General features: G+C 43.7%; 1 protein-coding gene across 1 annotated transcript in view; it reads right to left on the reverse strand.

Annotated features, from left to right (window-relative positions):
• The window catches only part of UTP20 (UTP20 small subunit processome component), a 110,659-nt gene that overhangs the window by 84,289 nt on the left and 3,979 nt on the right, over positions 1-22,391 (reverse strand). Inside the window, exons 6-18 of the mRNA XM_004700358.2 lie at positions 20,231-20,312; positions 18,918-19,055; positions 18,395-18,550; positions 17,503-17,649; positions 17,258-17,392; positions 15,523-15,600; positions 14,370-14,548; positions 11,352-11,507; positions 11,154-11,242; positions 8,350-8,455; positions 4,482-4,632; positions 3,756-3,818; positions 2,399-2,557 (exon numbers count right to left, since the gene is read on the reverse strand). Of these exons, the coding sequence (XP_004700415.1) occupies positions 2,399-2,557; positions 3,756-3,818; positions 4,482-4,632; positions 8,350-8,455; positions 11,154-11,242; positions 11,352-11,507; positions 14,370-14,548; positions 15,523-15,600; positions 17,258-17,392; positions 17,503-17,649; positions 18,395-18,550; positions 18,918-19,055; positions 20,231-20,312 (1,639 nt within the window). The remainder of the gene's footprint in view (positions 1-2,398; positions 2,558-3,755; positions 3,819-4,481; positions 4,633-8,349; positions 8,456-11,153; positions 11,243-11,351; positions 11,508-14,369; positions 14,549-15,522; positions 15,601-17,257; positions 17,393-17,502; positions 17,650-18,394; positions 18,551-18,917; positions 19,056-20,230; positions 20,313-22,391) is intronic.

Here is a 22,391-nt window from a genome sequence, read left to right on the forward strand (position 1 = left end):
CAAGGGCTCAAGTAGACAGCAAATGTTTTGAGAATGCTAATGGCAACAAATGTACAAATGTGCTTGACACAATGGATGTATGTATGGATTGTGATAAGCGTTGTACAAGTCCCCAATAAAATGATTTAAGAAAAAATCAAGCAGAATGCATTGGAAAGTGGATTCCTGCAAACGCAGTTAAAATTTAAGATGTTATCTATCATGTGATCTCCTTCTGTTCCATTTAAAATTTGTTCAAGTTTTTAATATTTTGTTTTCTTTTTGAGATATTCATCTTTTATTTTGTTACTGCTGTTAGGTTTTTTCTTAACTTTTCACTGGTTTTTTTTCTTTCCCTATACAGTTTTTCTGTATATGAAATCCAAAATAGATAAATCTATAGAGACAATTACTGGATTAATGGTCCTGGGGGGAATGGCAGGAGAAAATGGGGAGCTACTAACGATGAATACAGGAAGGAAGAAAATGTTCTAAAATTTATTGTACTGATGGATTGTACAACTCTTTTTGATGTGATTGAACTATGGAGTCATATGGCATTTGAATTATAAGCAGAACAATCATGTTTGTAAACTGAAGACAGTAGAACAGAACTAGGATGGAGAAGGGACATCTGAACCAACAGACAGAATGGCATGGTAACCTTACATTTGTCCCAGATTCCTTCAACCATATCAAACTACGTATATATAGTTTCCATCTACCAACCATGTTCTTGCATACCCTGCTACCTTTATACACACTGTTCCTCTCATGTGGAGCATTTCCCATGTCTCAAAGAGACGCACAAACACCACCCTCTCCAGAAACCCTTCCTGGACACCGCGTCCGCATTTACTATAGAAAATAGCAGCTGGCACAGCGATACTGTATTCACCAGTCCACCCAGTCACCAAGGCTGTGCTGCATTTCAATGTAGCGTGGGGTCTTCCATCTCCAGCCACCCCACTGTGGCTCTTCCATGTATATTCCATAAAGGACCACTAACAATTAGGATAGCTACTATTAATGAATGCTTAGCACTGTTGTAAGTATAGTATATTGATCACATATAATTGTGGAGCAGCCCAGTGAGTTAGAGATTATTTTCCCATTTTTACGAATAAGAAAATTGAGAGACAGAGAGATTTAGGGTCCAGGAAGTTTCAGTGAGACCCAGGCCCACAACCCTGAACACTCTACTACACAGTCATGGGATAAAGTTGGTGACCAGAAGAGTCTGTTCTGTTTCCTTATTCAACAAATTACCCCAACCCACATTTAGATCATAATCACTTAAACTCTACCCTTTAAAATTTCATTTAAAAAAAGAAAAGATGTCACCTACAGTTTGGAAAGAACAATAATATCGACAAAACTGGACCACAATGTTTTTGGGTTTTTTTGGCTAGGGGTTAATTTGCAAAAGAATCAAACTATGCTTAATGAAGTAGGAAATGTGATAAAAGTAAAGGAATACATTTTTAAATGCTCATTTGGTTGGAGATTAATTTGCTTGTACAATTAGATCACTGGGACTTCAGATTCCAGGTCCCTGAAACCAGAAGAACCAGATGGTGCCCAATTACCACTACCAACTGCTCCGAAAGGGATCACACATCAGGTCTCCGACAGAGAAGGAGAAAGATGTGGAACAAAACTCAAAATCATGAAAGAGACCAGGCCTGCTGGGCAGACTGAGCCAGCGGAGCCCCTGGGACTTTAGCCTTTGCCATCTTTGAAGCTAGAAGTATCTGTTGCTCAATTTCCTGTCAATCAGTAGATCTATAAGAGGAAGAATGACATTATTAATATATGTACACCTTAGAATAATCGGCCACTTGGGAGCAAGGAGGAAGCATTTACCCAAGGGCAAAGTTCAGAAGGGGTAGGAAAGAAAAAGAAAGGGAGAGGGGAAGTAAAGCGAGGAGGTGGATGGGTGCTGTTACACTCAGGGAACTGCAGGGAAGGGGATGACACAGAATGGGTATCAATCATGGGATCTAAAACGATGATCTGCTCTTAAACCTTCACCTATTTCCCAGGAGAGAGTTAAAAAATGAAGTGCTCATGTGCCCTATGCTGCAACTGAATGACGTGTAGCAGAGCAGAGGGAGCCTAAGCAAAACCAACTGCCAATGGAGACACATTCCTGTTCCATCAAGACAAAGAATAAAAACGAAAGAGGACTGGCCACTATTTCTGCACTGTCTCCATCCCCAGAGAAGGGACGACAGCACATCGTTCCTGTTCTTTAAAAGGCTGGCAGACTCATTTAACTCAAAGCATTTGCAAGAAGTTAGATCTATCTTGCTTAAATTTTTTCTTCTTTTAACTATTGGTACATAACAGCTTTTTAGATGCCAGCTAACCAAGTTTCAAAGCATTCAGAGAGGGCGAGAGAGAGCCATCTTTTTACCTCCTGCAGTGGGCCATCGGGGACTGCAGTTCGCACCACATCGTGTCTCAGCTTCCGTAGATGCAGCAGTTTCTCTCTGTAATCATTCACGGTGGCTGGGACGAGTTCCGCCTGGCGTATTACAGCAAACACAGCCTGGCTCTCTGACAGCCCATCGTCCTGGACAGCCAAGAAACCAAGAAGGTAGTCAGCACTCTGCTTTTCAAAAATGAACGACAAATGTGACCACAGCTCTCAAAGAGCAATGGCGGCAATGTGTTGACACTTCAAATTGAATATGCAATTCATTCCTATGTGAATGACTCGCTTTCCTCATATCATTTACTTTTTGATAGAATATTTAGGGTTAGTCTCTGATATTGCAATACCAGATATATAACAGGGAAGCGAGTCTCAAAGTAACTGAAATTGATGGGTGATATTTGTCATGAAGTACCACACACACATTCACTGTACGACGCTACTTCTAGCAATGTGCACACCACAAATGGTTCCCTCTGTAAAGGTAGCTGGGGAACGGCGTCCACCACTTCTTTGCTGGAAATAATGTAAAACCAGTAACAATTCATCCAGGCACCTATCACTGATTAAATAAATTAAGATATTTTAAACCGTGGAATACGATTTGAAATTTAAAAGTGGTAGAGCTAGAGGAACAAATATAGGAAATCTCCACAATTCCAGTAAAAGTAGGTCAAAAAGTCAGAAGAAGGTTCACCAGCTAATTGTGGATTTTCAGTGGTGGCCTTGATAATGGGAATGAAAATAAGAATGGGCCAAAAATAGAATTCAATTTTTTGGGGGGGGGAGAGGGTGGGTAAAATTCCCTCTCCCTACACACCTGTTCAGCCTGCCTCACTACCCAATCATCTACTTGTAGATCACTATTGTAGGATTGTATATAGAATAGTATTTTCTTCTTTTGCCTTTAACTCTTGCAAGCCTGTCTTCCCCTGCCCCTACCTCATCCCCCCCAATCTCCTGCTTACTATATATTGACTTCCCTTTCTCTCAAGTTAACACTTGCATCTCCACTAACCCATGACTTACCCTTTCTCCCTATTAAAACAATTCCATTTTTTATGATAGATCTTTCTATAAATCAGCATCATCAAGTTGACGTTCACTCACAACAGCCCTATATGGCAGAGCAGAACTGGGCAACCGCCACCTCCTTCCTCCTGTGAGGCAGCTGGAGGGTTTGTGCTGAGACATTTCCACTTGCAGCCAAGTGCTTGAATCGCTGTACCACCAAGGCTACATAGAGTTAGACTCTATTTTGCAAAGGTAACATTTTTGGAAATATATGTAAAATTACATTTCTAGAAAAGCCCCTAACATCAAACAGTTAAAATACCTCCATCAATTCTGGAAGCCGGACTTCAAAATGGTTTAGAATCCTAATGGTCAGAAGCCGTATCTAGAGAAAGTAAAAGGCACAGTTTCAAACTCCAAAGATTAACCACAAGAAGACACTGATCAACAGCCAACGAGGGCTAAGCTTTATGCAATCAGGAGATGAGTAGACTACATGTTAAACCCAGGTGGGATTCTCATGGTTCCACACCAATCGACACCTGTTCAAGCAGTGCCTGGACACTTCATCACCCTGTTCGGCCACGCTGTTTCTTTGAACTATGACACTAAATACGAGGGCTCTCCAAAACATTTGTGGGAAAACTCCGTGATCTTTCCATTCCATTTCCCCACCAACTTTCTGAAGTCCCCGTGTAAGTGCAAAGAACTTGATTAAGCTTAACATTCAATGGGAATGACTGGTTTTTATTCCTAAGCAATGTATTTGGCTATTTCCACACCAGCATGAGCAGCAGAATTACCAGGAGGGTTTTTAAAAGTGATAGTGGTTTTTTAGTTCTACCCTAGCCCTGCTCACTCAGAAACTTGAGAGTAAGGACTCCGCATTTGTACTTTTATTAAACTTCCCAGGGGATCCTGCTGCCGCCAGTCTGCGGGCTCGTGTTTTGGGGGTTGGGCATTTTCTGACGCCAGCCTGACTTCCCACTGGCTGTTTGAAAGAAGAGCAAAGGAGAGTGGCTGAGGACACTTCACCAACCAGCCTTACCTTGGATGCGCCAGTTGAAATGTTTCCTTGTAACTTCGGAAATAATTCCATTAAAGCTTCCTGCGAAAGTGGTTCTCTGCAGCCACACAAGGATAATCTCTGATAATAGAGATCAGCCAACAGCAACACGGATGGCTCCAGAGGCAACATTCTGCAACAAACAAGGGCTTGATTAAAGCCAAGTTGGCCCCTCACCATGCCCAAGGGCTCAGATGAGCCTGTACACTGTAGGACATCACCAAGGACGAAAGAAATGTCAGGTGAGCAGAAGCATTATGTGGACCCCTGGCAGCATGTCACAGTGCAAGAATTGGAGGCCTGGCCACTGAGTGACATGTTCAGGGACACACAACTCTGTGTGACACAACACGTTATCTCAGCTACAAATCCAGTGCTGCCTCAGTTATCAACAAGAATCACAGAAGAGGAAGGCATATAATCATAAATGGCGTGTTAGCCAGGAGCTAGGCACGGTGCCGGGGAGAGAAGAAGGAATGAAGAAATGGTTTAGTACATAGGCTCTGGGGTAAGGCGGCTAGTTTGAACATGACCACAGCGCATCATTCTTCAGCACACGAGTTACTTTACCTGTTACTGTATGCTGTCAGCAGCCCACAAGTATTTACCTTCTGAGCAGTGTGGATGGCATTGGAGCAAAGAGAAAGTCTCTATCTCCCAGGAACTAACAGAAAGATAAGGCAAACCAAACCAACCTCACTGCTGCTGAGCCGATTTCGACTCACAGTGACTTTATGGGTCAGAGCGGAACTGCGTCTGTGGCTCTCCAAGAAGGTAAAGTTCTATGGGACTAGAAAGCCTCATCTTTCTCCTACAGAGTAGATGGTGGCTTTGAACTGCTGATCTTGCAGTTGGCAGCCCGATGCATACTTCATTATGCCACCAGGGCTCCTTTCTGATAAGGGCAGATAACCAATAAAAATACACTAAATCCAAAGAAGTATGACAGTGATCAGTGCCATGAAGAGAAGTCTATCAGGGAAAGGAGGCTAGCGAGAGAGACGGGCATGTATGGGCCAGGGGGAGGCGAGTTTTTGCCAGGGGTTAGGCGTGAAAGGCAGACTGGAGTAAAGAAGTGAGTCATGTGGTCAGTTGGAGGAAAAGCATTCTAGGCAGAAGGAGCATCAATTCCAAGACCCAGAGAGAGGCATGTCTGTCCATTTGAGGAAGACCTAAGAGGCCTCTACGGTCAGAATTGCACTGACAAAGACGAGGAGTTGGAGAAGAGGGCAGAGGAGCCTGGGTGAGAATAGAAGCAGACAAGAGCTCTGAAAACATGGCTGAGATTCTATTCTGAGTGAGAGGCCACCGCCAGAGCAGGGTTTCTCACAGCGGGACTACTGACTGTGGAGAGAAGTAATCTCTGTGGTGGGGGCTGCCCTGTGCACTGCAGGACATTTGGCAGCATGACTGGCCTCTACCCACTAGACCGAAGCCCCCTAGATGCAGCCCTGCAGGTGTAACAGCCCCAAATGTCTGCAGTCCCACTCCTGCTCAAGGAAAGGAGCGGCCTGATCTGCCCTCAATTTCAAGGCGTCATTCTGGCTGTGGGCCGCGGAAGGGAAAGCAATAGGGCAGGGGTCGACACACGTGGCTCTCTGAGTACATCCATGTGGTTCTGAAGGAAGACTGAAACAAATGTTAGAGTCAGACAATGGTGACTTCATTTGTTTGTAAGAATACACCTATGGCTCTTGAACAATTTTTAAACTGTTGGGAGGGGCAGGAAGGGCTCTTCTGTCTCAAATGTTTGCTGACCCCACTACAGGGCAAGGGTCAGCAAGGACACGCAGTAAGAGACAAACGCCATCATCCAGACAAGCGACGGTGATGGCTTAGATCAGAGGGTTGAGAAGCAGCTGCATTCTGGATATATTTGAAAACCCGAGTTCCCTCACCCACAGTTAAGAGTAGCCATCCCTGGGAGCTGTTTTGAGGATGAGATACATGGATGCAGGCCTTGTACTATGGACAGTGATGGGCACATTATAACCCACCAACCCACTGCCATCCAGCTGATTCCAACTCCGAGTAAATCTATGGGACAGAGTAGAACTGCTCCACAGCTCTTCCAAGTAAATCTTTATTTATGGGAGCAGACCCCTTCATCTTTCTCCCAGAGCTGCTAGTGGGTTTAAACTGCCAACCTATGGTTAGTAGCCCGATGTTGAACCCACTGTGCCAGCAGGACTCCTGGTACATAATAAGGATGCAATAAATGCTATCTGTGCATGGCGATCACTGCACACATGATCTAATTTAATCTCCATGGGGGAAGTAAGGTCATCCCCTTTAGAGATAAGGAAGTAGAGGTTAACTAGCTTGCTCAAGGCCAAAGAGTAAGTTAATGGGGGTGACAAGGTCCAAAGGCTTTGGCTGTGCAACTTACACACTTGTTCATCACAGGTCATAACATGAGGACAGAGGTGTGCCTCCACAAACTTTACCACCAGAAAGATAGGAGCACATCTGCTGCTGCTTCTGGACTACCAGGCTAGCAGCTATCTGGCTAGGAGGGTCATCGTGGACTTCCACAGAAGTCATGGATTCCACACACTCTGTGCAAGTCCCTTTTTGTTTCAAAACTTGGATGCCTAAAACTGCTTATGCCAAGGAACATAGGAGGAATAAGTTTCCGTAGAACAGTAAAGGAGAAAGTTCCTCCCTGCAGGAAGTTTAAACCAATTCAATGAACTGCCAAGAAATGGCAACTTCACTTGATTCTGAAATGGAGAGAGACCCTGGATGAGTGTTAGCTGTGATCATCTCTATACTGACCCCCTGGCACTCAAACTAAAAGGACTTACAATGGTCTGCAGGCAGTTCACAGTCTGCCCCCACCCACTCCTAGGTCCTCCTCTGTTGGTCCCATGTCCCGTATTGACTCCAAGCCTCAACCACTTTAAAGGCTTTCTTGCTGTTCGGGCTAAGTCCATCCCGAGAGCATACTGCCTGTCCAGTCCGTGGCATGGGCATTGCTTTCTGGAGCGGCCTCTCCCCCAACACCGTGGCTTGTTCTCTTGCTGCCTTCAGGTCACGTCTTCCTGGTGAAGACCTTCCTACTCCCTGCCATCGGTGCCCAGCACTGGACTCATCCAATCTCCTGAGTCTGCATTATTTTCCATATCTTCCACTTACCACCTTCTAACATACCTTAAAACATTCGAGGAAAAATTCCACTATTTTTTATTTCACTTTTCCAGGAACTTTTTGAAGGCCCCTGCAGTGCCCTTAGTGAGCTTAGTGAGTCTTCCTGCTAGAATGTTAGCTTTGAGAGGGCAGAGAACTTGGGCTGTGTCAGCCGAGATGCAGAACAGTGCCAGATACGGGTGAGAATGGAGTAAACATTTACTGAATGAAGCAAATATCATCTGCTTGTTTTAAAATCATGGAAAGAAAATGGATCCAACTCCAGAAAAAGCAGCTAAGAGCTTTACCAGGTTTTCAAGAGGTCTCTAAGCCAAGCAGTCTGGGACTTTCCAGCAATGGCCCTGTGTGACTCAGAGACCGAAATCCCAGGAGCTGGCTAAACCTAAGACAAATGCATAAAGAGGAGGGGTAAGGAAATTTTCCTGCAACAGAGATCACGTCCATCTGAGGTAGAATATGAAACGAGGCGTGAGCATGTGGATGTTGGACCCACTGACGAAGTTACCAGTGGTCAGCACTGTGCAATGTGATGGGATTGTTCTATGACCTCTAACCTCTGTAACACACGTTCAGACACACTGAAGTACCCCTGCACACAAGTGATTCTGTATTTAAAGATTGCACCAACAGTAGTTATTCTATTATCTTTCATTTCCATTTTCCCGTGAACATTTTCAAGCCCCCTTGTAAAGCTACTTACAATATTAAATTCTTCACACGTTCCACGGGAACCAAACGGAGAAGTTCAGAGGATTCTTCCAAACTGAGCAGAGCACTTACAGCTTGACAGAGAACAAATAAGGTTCCTTAGGGCAGAAAACAAGAGAAACTGTGTTATCTCCTTGACGTGACACACTACACATCTCACTGAGCTGACACTTCCTACTTACGGGACGTTTGTGAACTTTTGTTTTCTAAATGAATTATCCATCAAATGTGTCATATGGCAGGAATGAAAAAAGGCAATTGCATATTTTTTAAGAGAAAAAATACATCCAGACATAGAGAATAAAAATGTAACATTCCATGAACTGAGCTAACGAGGAAATTAAATGGTTCCAACACCCACGGGAAGGTCTGACTCTTGCGGTAAGAAGACTGGGGCTTTACAAAAGCTAAGACATTATCTCGGAATGAAATGCGGATTGACTTTATTTCTCCAACTTGTAATTCATAAGCCCAATGGCTACTACCTATAATCCCTTCCATTAATAATGGTAACAAACCATCCTTTAATACCTAGACTACAAGTTGGCAAACTATGGCTATAAGCCTAATCAGGTAAGCAGTTGTCCTACCTGAAAACTTGACAATGGTTTTTACAATATTAAAAGGGTTGTTTTAAGAAACAAAACAAAGCAAAAAAAAAAAAAAAAATGCAAGAAGACTACATGTGGCCCATAAATCGTAAAATATTTACTATTAGGTTCTTCACAGAAAATGTTTGCCAGCTCCAGCACAAGACTATACCAGCATTGTCCAATGGAAGTTTCCACAATCGTGGGAATGATCTGACTTGGGTTGTATAATATGGTGGCCACTACCCTGTGTGGCTCATAAGCATTTGACATGGGGAAAATCTACTCTATTCTCTACCATATTTGCTCAGTGTCTAACACACTAAATCCACTGCCATTGAATTGATGTTGATCCCGACTCAAAACAACTCTCAATGCAAGGTTATCTGATGCTGTAAATCTTTATGAGAGCAGATAGCCTCATCTATCTCCCATGGAGCAGCTAGTGGGTTTGAACTGCCTATCTTGCCTTAACAGTCCAATGCTTAACTGATGGTGCCATCAGGGCGCCTCAGTCTTTAACACAAAACCTATTAAACCAGTGGTTCTCAACCTGTGTGTCGTGACCCCTTTGGGGTGTGTGTGTGTGTCGCACAATCCTTTCATGGGGGTTGCCCGATTCACAACAGTAACAAACTGGCAGTGATAAAGTAGCAACAAAAATAATTTTATGGTTGGGGGGGGGGGCGCGCCACAACATGACCGTATTAAAGGGTCGCAGCATTAGGAAGGTTGAGAACCACTATATTAAACTGATATATAATTGAGTGAATCAGAGGGTAGTTTTGGTTTATGTTTTAAAGATTATTTCTGGGCAGCACTTTCGAGGGATCATTCAACCTCCGTGATTCCAGAAAGTTTAAATAAACCTGTAGAACAGAGAAGAAACGGAGTGTCTCTACTTGCCTCCATGAACACCTGCCCTTTTTGCCATAAGACCAGGATAGGATGGTGCCTGGCTTCCATTACTAGAAACTGAACAAAGATACTGTAAAAGAATTCTCATCAAAAAGGGGGAAATACAGAATAGAATTTCAAATACTGACAAACTCCAGACTTTCTGGAAGCATGGAGGTTGGATGATCCCTGAAACTGTTGCCCTGAGATAATCTTGAAACCTTAAACAAAAACTACCCTCTGAAGTCTTCTTTAAAGTGCACAGCAGTTTAGCTTGAGAACGGCTGCCTTGAACACTGCGCTCTTTCCAGAGACAGCTATATGCAAACAACCTGGCACCAGCCACTCGAAAGATGAGACAGGGAACGTAGGGGCATACCAGACTATTCCCTGGTATGCTATGTATCTATGTTAAGGAGGGGGTCATTGTCAGAGGAGGGTGAGAATGGTCGCACAACGGAAACATGTAGTCAACGTCACTGAATTATGCACATGCAAATTCTTGAACTGATACACACAGTTGCGTAAATTCTCAACAACAAATATATATGTATAATATTATGCTAGAATAATATAACACACCTGTTTGAAAACTGATCTCAAACTAGATGGGGAAACTGCAAGTACTCAACAAGACATAGGGCTTTGGGCCACTGGAAAGAATCTTAAGTCTTCCTGGGGGAGCTGTGCTTGAGCTCAACTTTAAAACATAGCAGGGGTTTATCAAACCACAAGAATCTAGGAAGGACACCAGGCAGAGGGGGTGCATGTGTAAGTGCAGCCCATATCCGAACCCAACCCCCTGCCAAAGAGGAGATCCTGACTCATTGCAGAGCTGCCCCAAGGTTGGAAATCTTGACAGAAGCATATGGCTACATCTTTCTTCCAGGGAGCAGGTTCAAACAGCCAAGCTTGTGCTTAACCAGGGTTCCTCTGAGAGGGGTCAGAAGGCTGATAATGGATGAAGCCCTGCTCAGTCTAGGTGGCTAGACTGTTGGGAGCTGACAGTGTGTACTAGGGTCGTGGACATGGGCCGGGCGAGGCTCGAACACAAGTGGCCCCACACACCGTGGCCTCCTTTCAATACACCTTCAGATGTGTCTACACTCAGGCCACACAGCCAGCCCACTCCGGGAAACAAGTGCAGCTACTCTCCGACTCTCCCATATCCCCTTTCTTTCCGGGTCCTGCACACGGGCTTATGCCAGCAGACAATGAGATGACTATTCCCTGGTATGCTATGTGTTTACATTTACTCTGCATCAGCTCATAGAAAATGGGAAGAGAACAAACGGGGATTGTAACTGACCTTTTCCAAAGCTCCCTTTGTCAATAGCTGTGAGGAGTGACTCTATAAGGCATGTGACCAGTGGTATTACCTTCTCTTTGTCGAGAAGCCTGTCCAAGAGGTAGGGAGAAAGAGAGAGAACTTCAGGCTGGCATCTGTGGCCTTTTCATTGACTGTCCAAGCAGGCTAGCAAATGTTTAAGTCAACCTGGTTTCTTACCTAATATGAGGTAACACGACAAGTGCTGCCCAAGACTGTGAAAGGTAAGTAGCATCTTTATTTGGAGGCAGCTGAATTATAGACAAGAGATGATCCAACACTGGAATTGGTTCCTTCTCTTCCCTGGATCTAGTCTTCATCTGCTTTAAATAGGGTCTGAAAGACGAAAAGATTAAAAACAAAAATACATGCTTAAAATAGGGAGAGGATGTACAGGCCCTTGCCCTGTGAATTTTGAAACGAAGTCAGTTCTTTTCCATGTGCGGAGCATTTGAGGCATGGATAGAAGTAAGCACATGAATATGAGTTCACGTGCTGCCTTGATTCCCTTGCTTCACACCGTGCAATGAGCTCCCGCAATACATCCCAACTCCTTAGCTGGGCCTATGGGCATGATGTGCTCTGTCCTCCCACCTCTCTCGTTCCTTCCACCCGCTCTCCTTGCTCAGTGCACTTTGGCCACACCGATCCTCCTCTGTTTTTCAAACACGCTGAGCTCAATCCTGACCCGTCTTGGCAGTAACTCGCCCTCTATCTGGAAAGCTTTCAGCCCAAATCTGGTTGTGCTGGTCGTACTAGAAGAAGGAACGTCGGCCCCTACATTCACTTTCCCCCTAAACACATGTTCCATTATTTTTAAAATCATCTTCTCTATCCCTTCATACCCTTTCCTCAAGAATGTTAAAAAAAAAAAAAAAGAAAAAGAAAAAAGAATACAATTCCCCCAAAAGAAGTCTTTACCTCCAGTTCCTATGAAGGAATAAATTAATTTCTCATGGAGTTATTCTCAACACAAAACCTGTGAGATGAATGGGTGTAGTTCAAAGACCTGAATTACCATATTTACTCGAGTATACGCCAACCTGAAAATCAGTCGAGGCACCTAATTTTACCACAAAAACTGCATTAAAAACGTGCTGAAAAAAAACTCAGCTTATACAAGAGTATATATGGTATTTATCTTAAAAAGTCTTCAGAAGTGACAAGACAAAGGTGCCCATTCACACACCACATGCCTGGGGGGTTGGGGAGGACAGAGGAGGGGTGTTTTCTCAGGGAAACTAGCTTGACATTAATATGCCTGCCTTTGTTTATTCTTATCGTGCCACATTCCAAGGAGGATTTGACATGGCTGAGGTGACTGGGTGAGGTCTGATACCCAGCCTCAGTCAGACCCTGTCTTCCCCTTGAGAACCCAAAGTCTCAGCCACTTACAAGCCTGTTGCATACAGGCTTGGTGTTGTGAAATCAAGAGAAAAGCTCCCAAGAAATAATTCAAAAGAAGCTATTCATAACTTACTCCCTAGGAATCAGAACTTACCAAATAAAGAAAACCAACATAAGTCTGTGGGATGTTTGGGGTGAGAGGCTACTTTCAAGGTTGGCAAAAGAGACTCATGGTAACAGGATGGGTCACTCCCCAACCTCCAGAAGTTCAAGTCATCTGGTGCTCTCTCGCTCCCATGGAAAACTAACAATACAATGGATGCCAGAAGCTTTGATCCCTAGGCTGTTTGAACCACAGCTGCCCACTGTTTGAGTGAATGGGTCAGTCCATCTCCTTGAGGGGCTTCCTCTTTTATGCCGACCCTTTTCTATACAAAGCATGATATCATTCTCCAGAACCAGCTCTCCCTAGCAGTATGTCTCATCAGCCTGCCATCTAAGCAGCATTCCAAGTGTACTTCTTCCAAGAAAGACTTGTTTATTCTCCTGTCTCATTGGGCGCCATGGCGTTGGCTCTGACCCATGCACAACAGAAGGCAGCACTACATGGTCCTGTGCCATCCTCAAAATCTTTCCCATGCCTGAGTCCACTGACGCACCACGGTGTCGATCCATCTCGATGAAGGACTTCTTGTCCTTTGCTGCCCCTGTACTTTATCAAGCACGACATCCTTCTCCGGGGATTCGCCTCTCCTGACAATTGTCCAAAGTATGTACGGTGACGATGAATGCTTGACATCCTTACCTCTAAGGGGCACTTTGGCCTTACTTCTTTCAACACAGATCAGTGTGTCCATTTAGCAGTCCGTAGTACCAGGACCACAATTCAAATGCAAATGCACCTATTCGTCTGTCTTCCTTAATCAAGAATGCATCAACTCTTCTTAAATTTTCCTTATTCATGGTGCAGCTTTCACATCAAGTTGATAACACTAGTCCTCAGTGACATTTGCTTTTTAATACTTTTGCAGCAGATCTGCCCACTGTGATACATTGTGTTTCTGATTGTTGTGTGGGCCATAACAAACTAGGAAAAGCCTTAAGAATGAGAATTCCAAAATACTTAATTGTGCTCATATGGAAGCTGTACATGGATCAATAGGAGAGACCAGTCCCTGGAGAAGGACATCGTGCTTGGTAAAAGTAGAGGGGCAGTGAAAAGGAGGAAAGCCCTCAGGGAGCTGGACTGACACCCTGGCTACAGCAATGGGCTTGAGGATAGGAAAAACTGAGGATGGCAGGTGACTGGGCAGCATTTCTTTCTGTTGTGCTTAAGGTCGCTATGGGTCAGAACCGACTCGATGAGACCCAACAACAGCAGCATACATCTGATGACACTACGTAAGATTAAATACATAGACATAACCAATGAGTACACGTAAACCTGGTGCAGCAGGCACAAAGTAGGTAGATGCGATCAATATCAATTTCCTAGTTCTGATAATACAGTATTCTTGTACAAGATGCTACCAATCGGAACCTAGTGAAGAATACATGGGGCCTTTCTGTAGAATTTCTTACAACAGCACATGCATCTATAAATGTTTACTATCCACTTGATATAAACAAAGTTAATATGTCTGTGTGTCCTTATATATGGATATATTTATATTATACTTGCCAAAAGGGATCATATACAATTTTATCACTTGCCTTTACCAAGTAATATCATGGACACCTTTCTAGCTATTCTAGCTAATACATATAGGACTTCATTTTTTCACAGCATTCTTCATATATTTTCTTTAAACGGGTAATCTTCCCAAAAAAGAGATTAAACACAAAACATACCCCACCGTCTGTTGTGAGAAAACCAGAGGGTACTTTTCAATGGCCATCAAACCAGCAGTGGGAGGTGGTGCTTTGTTCAGAATGAGTTTTGTCAGAATAGCCAGAGCTTCATCTTTGACGATAGCATCATCAATCAAGAAGATATTCTCAAGATATGAGAGAAAGCTTGGTAGAAAAAGCTAAAAATAAGAAAAGCACATTTATTAACAGATATCAACTCCAGATTATCTAATAAAGGGAAGATTCCTACACAGGCAGTGAATTATTTAATGTGGCTCTTCCAGGCAGTCTCTAACTTAGGAATCACCCGTGAGTAACTGCAAACAGGATTCCCTGGAGTGCCATCCTGCTGTGTAGATGCAGGAGGAGGGACCTCAGTACCAACAGGAGCCCTGCACAGTGAGTCTCCAGGATCCAGATGACAGCTATACCATCAGAGGAGCAGTGGCAGAACCCGGAGCCAGAGCAAGGAACAGAGGGATGGACTTCCCAGCCCATGGAGCAAGAGGCATGCTTTTGCGCAGGAGCCTGGCTTGTAGAATGGGGTGTCCCTGGGCACGTAATTGGGGCAGTTGGATCTGCTAACACACAGAAGTGGAGCCGAGTTTCTTTGGGCTAAGGTTTACTGATGCTGGAGGGACTCTGGGCACTTTTAATTCAGGAAGTTGGCTTGCTGACCCATGGAAGTAGACCTAAGGGCCTTCAGGTGGAGGCTTGAAGTAGAGTGGTATGTCCCTTTGGGCATTTATTGAAAGATCTGAAACTCTGTACCATTATCTGGTAAACAACCACCCTGAGTATTTTTTACTGGCATTACAACAAGAAACATTTTAAACAAATACTCTATATGTCAATAAAATGAATTTCCACACTTCCTCCAATGCAAACTCTTTCAAAAGCCATATTCTATGCATCAATTTCAGACAAAAGTTCCTAAATCGTTCTTGTGATTTTACTCCAGAGCTTAACTTTTTAAAGAATTATCATTTTTCATGTCTTAAAATATGAAATAAACTTTCAATTATTATCTAGGATTGCAATAGATAGAATTTCTTTTAAAAACAACAACAAAAATTCAGAATCCCCAGTTTTTTGTATTACTACGAAAGGTGAAAGAAAAAAGAAAAAGCCCAGAACTTATTATCTTGCCCACCTGCTCAAACTGCTTCATAGCGAACATGACTTCCGAAAAATTCCAAATGAGATGTCTTTCAAATCCGCTCTCAAAAATCTGTGAACCACAGATACAAAGAAATTAATATAATTACAGAGGAAGAACTTTCCCCATTCATATAAGTTAAAAATACTCAAAACTAGCCCAGAACTGGATCTATAATCAGCAGGTGGAGGAAAGCTTGATATAAGTTAATGTAGTCAAAACCCAAAAAACTCACTGCCTCAATACCAGGCAGAATTCAATATAGTTTATTTTCCATTATATTATAAATACTCACAAGCCCCTTCTTACCAAAAATCGAGTGTGTGTGTGTGTGTGTGTACAGAGAGCACCACACCAGAGAGCTTCACAAAGCTTCTTGAAAAATGAAATAAACAGATAACTTTTTTACCAGTGTTGGGAAGGCCCCTCATAGTGATCATCTGGAATTCTTAGCTCCCATGCCCAGCACACGGGAAGCCAGTCACTGTTAAGTCTCTCTAATATCTATTGAACTTTTGCTACAACTTCTTTTGCAATTCCTAGCTCCTAACACTGCAGCAATGGGCTCAAGCATAAGCATGAGGCAGGCAGGACCAGGGGGTATTTCATTCTGAGGTGCATAGATTCATTTTTTTTTTAATCGTTTTATTGGGGACTCTTAACAGCTCTTATCACAATTAATGCATACATTCATGGTGTCAAGCACATTTGTACATGTGTTGCCATCATCATTTTCAAAACATTTTCTTTCTACTTGAGCCCTTGGGATCAGTTCATTTCCCCCCTTCCCTTCCCCTCCCTCCCTCATGAACCCTTGATAATTTATAAATTATTATTTTTTTCATGTCTTTCACTGACCACTGCCTCCCTTCACCCACTTTATTGTCCCTCCCCTTGGGAGGGGGCTTATATGTACATTATTGTGATCAGTTCCCCCTTCCTCCCCCCACCTTCCCCTTCCCCTCCTGGTATCGCTATTCTCATTATTGGTCCTGAAGGGTTTATCTGTCCTGGCTTCTCTGTGTTGCGAGCTCGTTTGTAGCAGTATACATGCTCTGGTCTAGCCTGATTTGTAAGGTAGAATTGGGGTCATGATAGTGGGTGGGGGCGGGGGGGAAGCATTAAAGAATAAGAGGAAAGTTGTATGTTTCATCGGTGCTATACTGCACCCTGACTGGTTTGTCGCTCCCTTGTGACCCTTCTGTAGGGATTTTCAATTGTCTACAGATGGGCTTTGGGTCTCCACTCAGCCCTCCCCCTCATTCACGTTGATATGATTTTTTTGTTGAGTCTTTGATGCCTGGTACCTGATCCCATCGACACCTCATGATCGATCACACAGTGTGCAAAGATTCTTAATGAGTCAAACTAACTCAGCACACAAGAAGAATCTCCTTAACAAATTCTTTGAGGGCAGAGCTTTTGTCTGGCTTCCTCTGGCTTCCCTAGGAGGTTTATCCAGGAACCCTGGTGGTGTAGTGCTAACACATTAGGCTGCTAACCACACGGTCAGTAGTTTGAAACCACTAGGTGCTCTGCAGGAGAAAGACAAGTCTTTCTACAGCTGCAAAAACCCACAGGGGCAGTTCTACCCTGTCCTACAGGGTCACTAAGAATCAGAATTAACTCGATGGCAGTGAGTATGGTTTTTTTGTTTGTTTATTTAGGAGGCTTATCAATGCTCAACATATTGCTAACTGCTCAATTAATCTATTTTGGAGTAAATTACCTTTTCTATGGTTTCTTTGATGAGAGTCTGGGGCAAGGAAATATTCTCTCCTAGGATCAAAGCAGATATCACATCCAAGAGTGTCTCCCGGCAAGGTGAGGAGAGATTGGCTATTTGCAATGTTTGAGACAATACCTGTAAAATGAAGGTAAAAAGGATGCACTCATCAATCTTTTTTTAAATTTTTTTTTTAACCAGTCCAATTTTAATGTGCAAACTCTAAGCAAATGAAGCCGGGGACTCACCTTACAAACGGCAACAGGGTGGGTTACCTTGGACCCATTGCCATGTTGCACAAGTATCAGATACATTGCTAATAATCTTCTCATCTGGTCAGAGCTTTCAGAGCAGTTCATTGGGGTTACTTTAGTATGTAGACCCAGGAGGGATTCCTGCAGAAGAGTTTCATAAGACAACAACAACGCACCGGTCAATCCAACAATGAACATATTGTGTGAAGCAGTTTCAACTTTCCACATCCTTTTAGGGTTAGAAGAAAAAGATACATTTACCAACAATCCCCCATGGAAGAGAAAGCTAATAACTGCTGACCCTTTTGTCCCAAGTTATTTAAGCATACCAAAGGGTCATGGAAAATTTCCATTGCCTTTTAATTCCACTTTTCATGATTTACTTGAGGCTACCTCGTATTTACTCACAATTCTCGGAGCAATGCTGTGGTAGACACTCAGATTACCCATTTAGCAGATGAGAAGGCTAAGAAACAGACTCAGTGGTCCTCAAACTACGGCCTGCGGGCCACATGTGGCCCGCCAAGGACACTTATCTGGCCCACCGGGTATTTTTGACCCGTTCGTTTTTTTTTACTTCAAAATAAGATATGTGCAGTGTTTATAGGAATTTGTTCATAGTTTTTTTTAAACTATAGTCCGGCCCTACAATGGGTCTGAGGGACAGTGAACTGGCCCCCTGTTTAAAAAGTTTGAGGATTCCTGCTTTAAATAACTTTCCCTAGGCCCACTGGCAGGAAGTTACCGCGCAAGGCTGAACACAGCAAGCAATCAAGTGCTGAAGCTTGTCTCGTAATGATTGTGTTCTGCTGTTGCTCCAGAGATCAATTAAAAGCCGCACTGTAAGTGGCCGGGGCAGGGGAAGATGCTTAAAATTAGAACTCACTTGCAAACACTCAAAAAATGTACCAAAATGTTCCTTGTAGACGTAGAACGCTGTGGATCTGACCATGCTTTTCAGGGTTTCTCCAATGAAGCTCCAGGGGAGCAGCGTTTCTGTTTCGGTAACAGGTCCTAGTTTTTGCAAAAGTAGTCTGACCGCCTGTGGGAATCCAAGAATCATTAAAAGAAGCAGGCAAACCCTCATTTTGAAGTATTACAGTGTGATTTACCCCTCTAGTAATAATAGCTAACTTTATCATTCCACCGTCCCCTCCCCAACCTCACCCATTAACCAACTTTATTTTACATTCTATCCGAGTGTCTAGGATGAGGGCCACAACAGTGTGTGAGTAAGCAGGAACACTCAATCACCAGGGGCCAAATGAGGTGAGCTAAGCACCTTAACATTCCTGCTAAGGATGTTCTACTTATTCTACACATCATCTACATACTTTGCCTGATTCTTTCCTTTTGAATCTCTCTGACACAGACCCACAGTATCTTTCCTATCTGGCCCCTCTCCTCACCTGGCCTGTACAGGAGTGAAGCATGTTTCTGACTCCTTTACACATTTCAAAGAGCAACTGTCCAACTCCTTCCACCTTCTCAGGATGCTTATCCAGGTCAAGAAACATTAAGTTGAAAAGCATATTTTTATCAGAAACCTAAAATATAAAAGGAACACTTCTATTTACAGCATGAACATATACAAATGAAGACATCTACTTTGGTATTTTCCAGCTTCATTCTTAAATATAATTAGAGGACACGACAAGGAAGAGACATACTAAGGCTCTCCCATGACCACAACAGTATACTTGCACTTGAAATGGCACACAGAAGAAGGATTACTTGTCAGTGTGGTCTTGAAGGTTAAGTATCGGGCAAAGCCACCTAAGGCAATATACTACCTTTCAGATTTATAAACACAAAGGGAACAACACCAGTGTTTCTCTTTTACATGTAAACAAACATCAGTTACCAGTTAAGTCAGACTCCTGGAACTCCATGCATCTGAGTAGGAATGGGTTTCAAACGGTTTTCAAGAGCTAATTGGGGGTCTTTCTTGGGGCAGGGGTCCTGGTGGCATAGTTTTGTAGTCAGGCTAACCACAAGGTCAGCAGTCCAACTCCACCAGGGCCCCTGAGAGAAACAGAGGCAGGTGACTTTCCATTCCCATAAGGTGTCTAGGAAGCCCACAGGGGTAGTGCTACCCTGTCCCATACAGTCGATATGAGTCAGAATCCATCAATGGCAGTAAGCTTGGTTTTAGTTTCTTCTGAGGAGCCGCTGGGTCAACCTGAACTGCCAACCTCTAAAAATTTACAGCGGAAACAAACACAAATTATGCAATGAGAGGCTTCTGCATAGTTACCGTGAAGATTTCTGTTCACCTGGCTGTGCATTAACTGACACAGAGCCCTGGAGGCAGAGTGGTGAGGCACTGGGCTGCTAACTGCAAGGTCAGCAGTTCAAAACTACCAACTACTCCTCAGAGAAAGACAGTGCTTTCTATTCTTGTAAAGAAGTAGAGGCTCAGAAACTCACAGGGGCAGTTCTACCCTGTCCAGTAGGGTTACTTTCTACAAGTCAGCCTCAACTCAATGGCAGTGAGTTTGGTTTTTCGTTTGTTTACAGATACACAAATATGAATAACCAGAGTGATTCAAAGTATCTCCCATTAGTGAGAAAAAAGTAAACTTAACAGTGAGATAAGCTAGCAATGGATTTATCTATGTATTAAAAAAGAAAAAAAGAGTTAATTGAAAACCATATTACAAAAGAAAAAAAATCACATGACATTCTTGAAGGTTAATTTTCAATAAGTGATCAGACTGACCTTTCTCATGAGAAAAGTAAAGCTCTCAGCAGCAAAATTTCTTATATGCAGCTTTTTATGAGCCAGGAGTGTACTGTACATGCTATGGAACGAGAAAATCAAGCCGGTTTAATTATCAGGGCACATTTTAATGAAGATACACATACTTGAATACCAACTACATGAGACTGTGCTAGCTGTTCAAAGGATAACCGCCAGGTATAAAACAAGGACTTAAAGTGTTCATTCAGTTCATGGGACACCCAAATGCTTAGCAGAAGACTGAAGGTCCAGATACTAAGACGCTTGGGATTGGTGGAGCTGGTCTTACAGGAAGGGCTACATGGAACGAGAAGACCTGACGATGAGCCTGAACAGGAAGGTCTCGGGTCGGGGCTGGAGAGCTTGTTTCAAGAGATGAAGCAAGCTCGGAGAAGAGGCCATCAGAAATAGCTCTGGGCAAAAAGAAGAGGCTGAACGAGAAAAACACATGGACAGGTGGGTCTCTGCAGACCCAGCTGCCGAAGTAAACTGCTCTGGAGAGCACACAGAGGTGTTTGGACTCCAGCTGACATGGACCGAGCACTTACTGTGTTACCTCATTTAGTCACTACAACCCAGTGGGGGAGGTTTTATCGCTAGCCCCTTCTACAGATAATGACACTGAAGCATAAGCAACTCATTCAAGATCGCAACCATAACTAATCACTTGTATAATTATGTTGTTTAAACCCGGCCCCCCGATGTCAGAAGAGCACTATTATGTCTCGTCCCAGTGCCTAACAAGGATCCCTGGTGGTGCCATCAGCTAAGCGTTGGTCTGCTAACCTCACGGTTGGTGGTTCAAACTTACCAGTTGCTTCGGCAGAGAACGATGAGACTGCCTGCTCCCATAAAGATTTACAGCCTCAGAAACCGCGTATTAGGTTGCCAGGAGTTGGAATTGCCTTGGGAGTGGGTTTCTTGTTTTAGTACCTAACAGTCCTTACCCATAGCAGGGATTAATAAACACTGCCTCAATGAAATGATTACTTTCAGAAAGATTAATTTGGCAGAATACAGGATGAAAGGAAGAGAAAAAGAAGAGGCTAGCAGTCCAGTTATATAGAAAGCTGCTCAACTTTCACAAATCTGGGCAAAGCAGGGCAAAGTAGAGAGAAGTTCCAACGGATGAGCTCAGGAGACATTTCCAGAGTCTGTGCAGTGGAACCAAAGACTTTACAATGGTCCACAAGGCCCTTTACGATCTCCCCGCCCCACATATACCCACCCCTAATTCTCTGACATCGGCTAACTACTCTCTCCCTTACTCATGCTGCCCCAGCCACACAGGACTCCTCGCTGCTCACTGAAATGGTCCGCCAGAAATGGACCCAACGTGTTATCCCCGTTAGAACCTCAACTCCACCAGAGCTGGAATTGTTATGTCCTACTTGTGACTGCATCTCAAAGACCTGACACACAGTGCTCCGTGACCATTCCTGAGTGAGTACAAGATTAAAGAAGAAGACCTGGAGTTCCTGAAGATAAGTGGGGCAAAGATGCCTCAAAGGCACCAAGTCCCAGTGACCAGAAAATGCATGAAGCATTGGACTGCCAGAAAATAGACAGCCAAACCCAGCCTGACTGACATGCCACAACCTGTGAAAGGCGGGACTGGCCTGGAAGGAAAACTCAAATATCTGTCACTAAGTCGAGTGGCAAAGACTGCACCCTAAGGCGGAAAACTTGCGCGAGCCGGGTAAACAAAGCAGTCCCGTTGAGTTCCAGCTCTCACAGGTTTCCCAGTAGTCAGCATTCAATATAGACTGCTTAGGAGACTAGTCATCAGAACCAACCAACCATGTTCCCCCAAGACCAAGGATGGTAAAAGTAGTTCTCATGCTTTGTTCACAGCTCCTTCTAGAAGAGAGGATAGGGAAGGGAACAAAAACCCAAATCCACCCTTCCAGGCAGTGCAGTCAGCTATGCATTTGCCTGCTATCCACAAGGTCAGCAGTTCAAATGCACCTCTGGAGAAAAATGAGGCTGTCTGCTCCCATACAGATTTTTTGCCTTGAAAACTCACATGGGCCATTCTCCTATGCCTAATAGGGTCGCTGTGAGTGGGAATCAACTTGTTGGCCATGAGTTAGCTTTGGTTTGGTTTTGAACCGAACCAGGCAGCTCTTTTATTGGGAGA

This window comes from Echinops telfairi, unplaced genomic scaffold, assembly GCF_000313985.2.
Source record: "Echinops telfairi isolate 266 unplaced genomic scaffold, ASM31398v2 ScPeMD7_2;HRSCAF=8, whole genome shotgun sequence".
Taxonomy (NCBI): domain Eukaryota; kingdom Metazoa; phylum Chordata; class Mammalia; order Afrosoricida; family Tenrecidae; genus Echinops; species Echinops telfairi.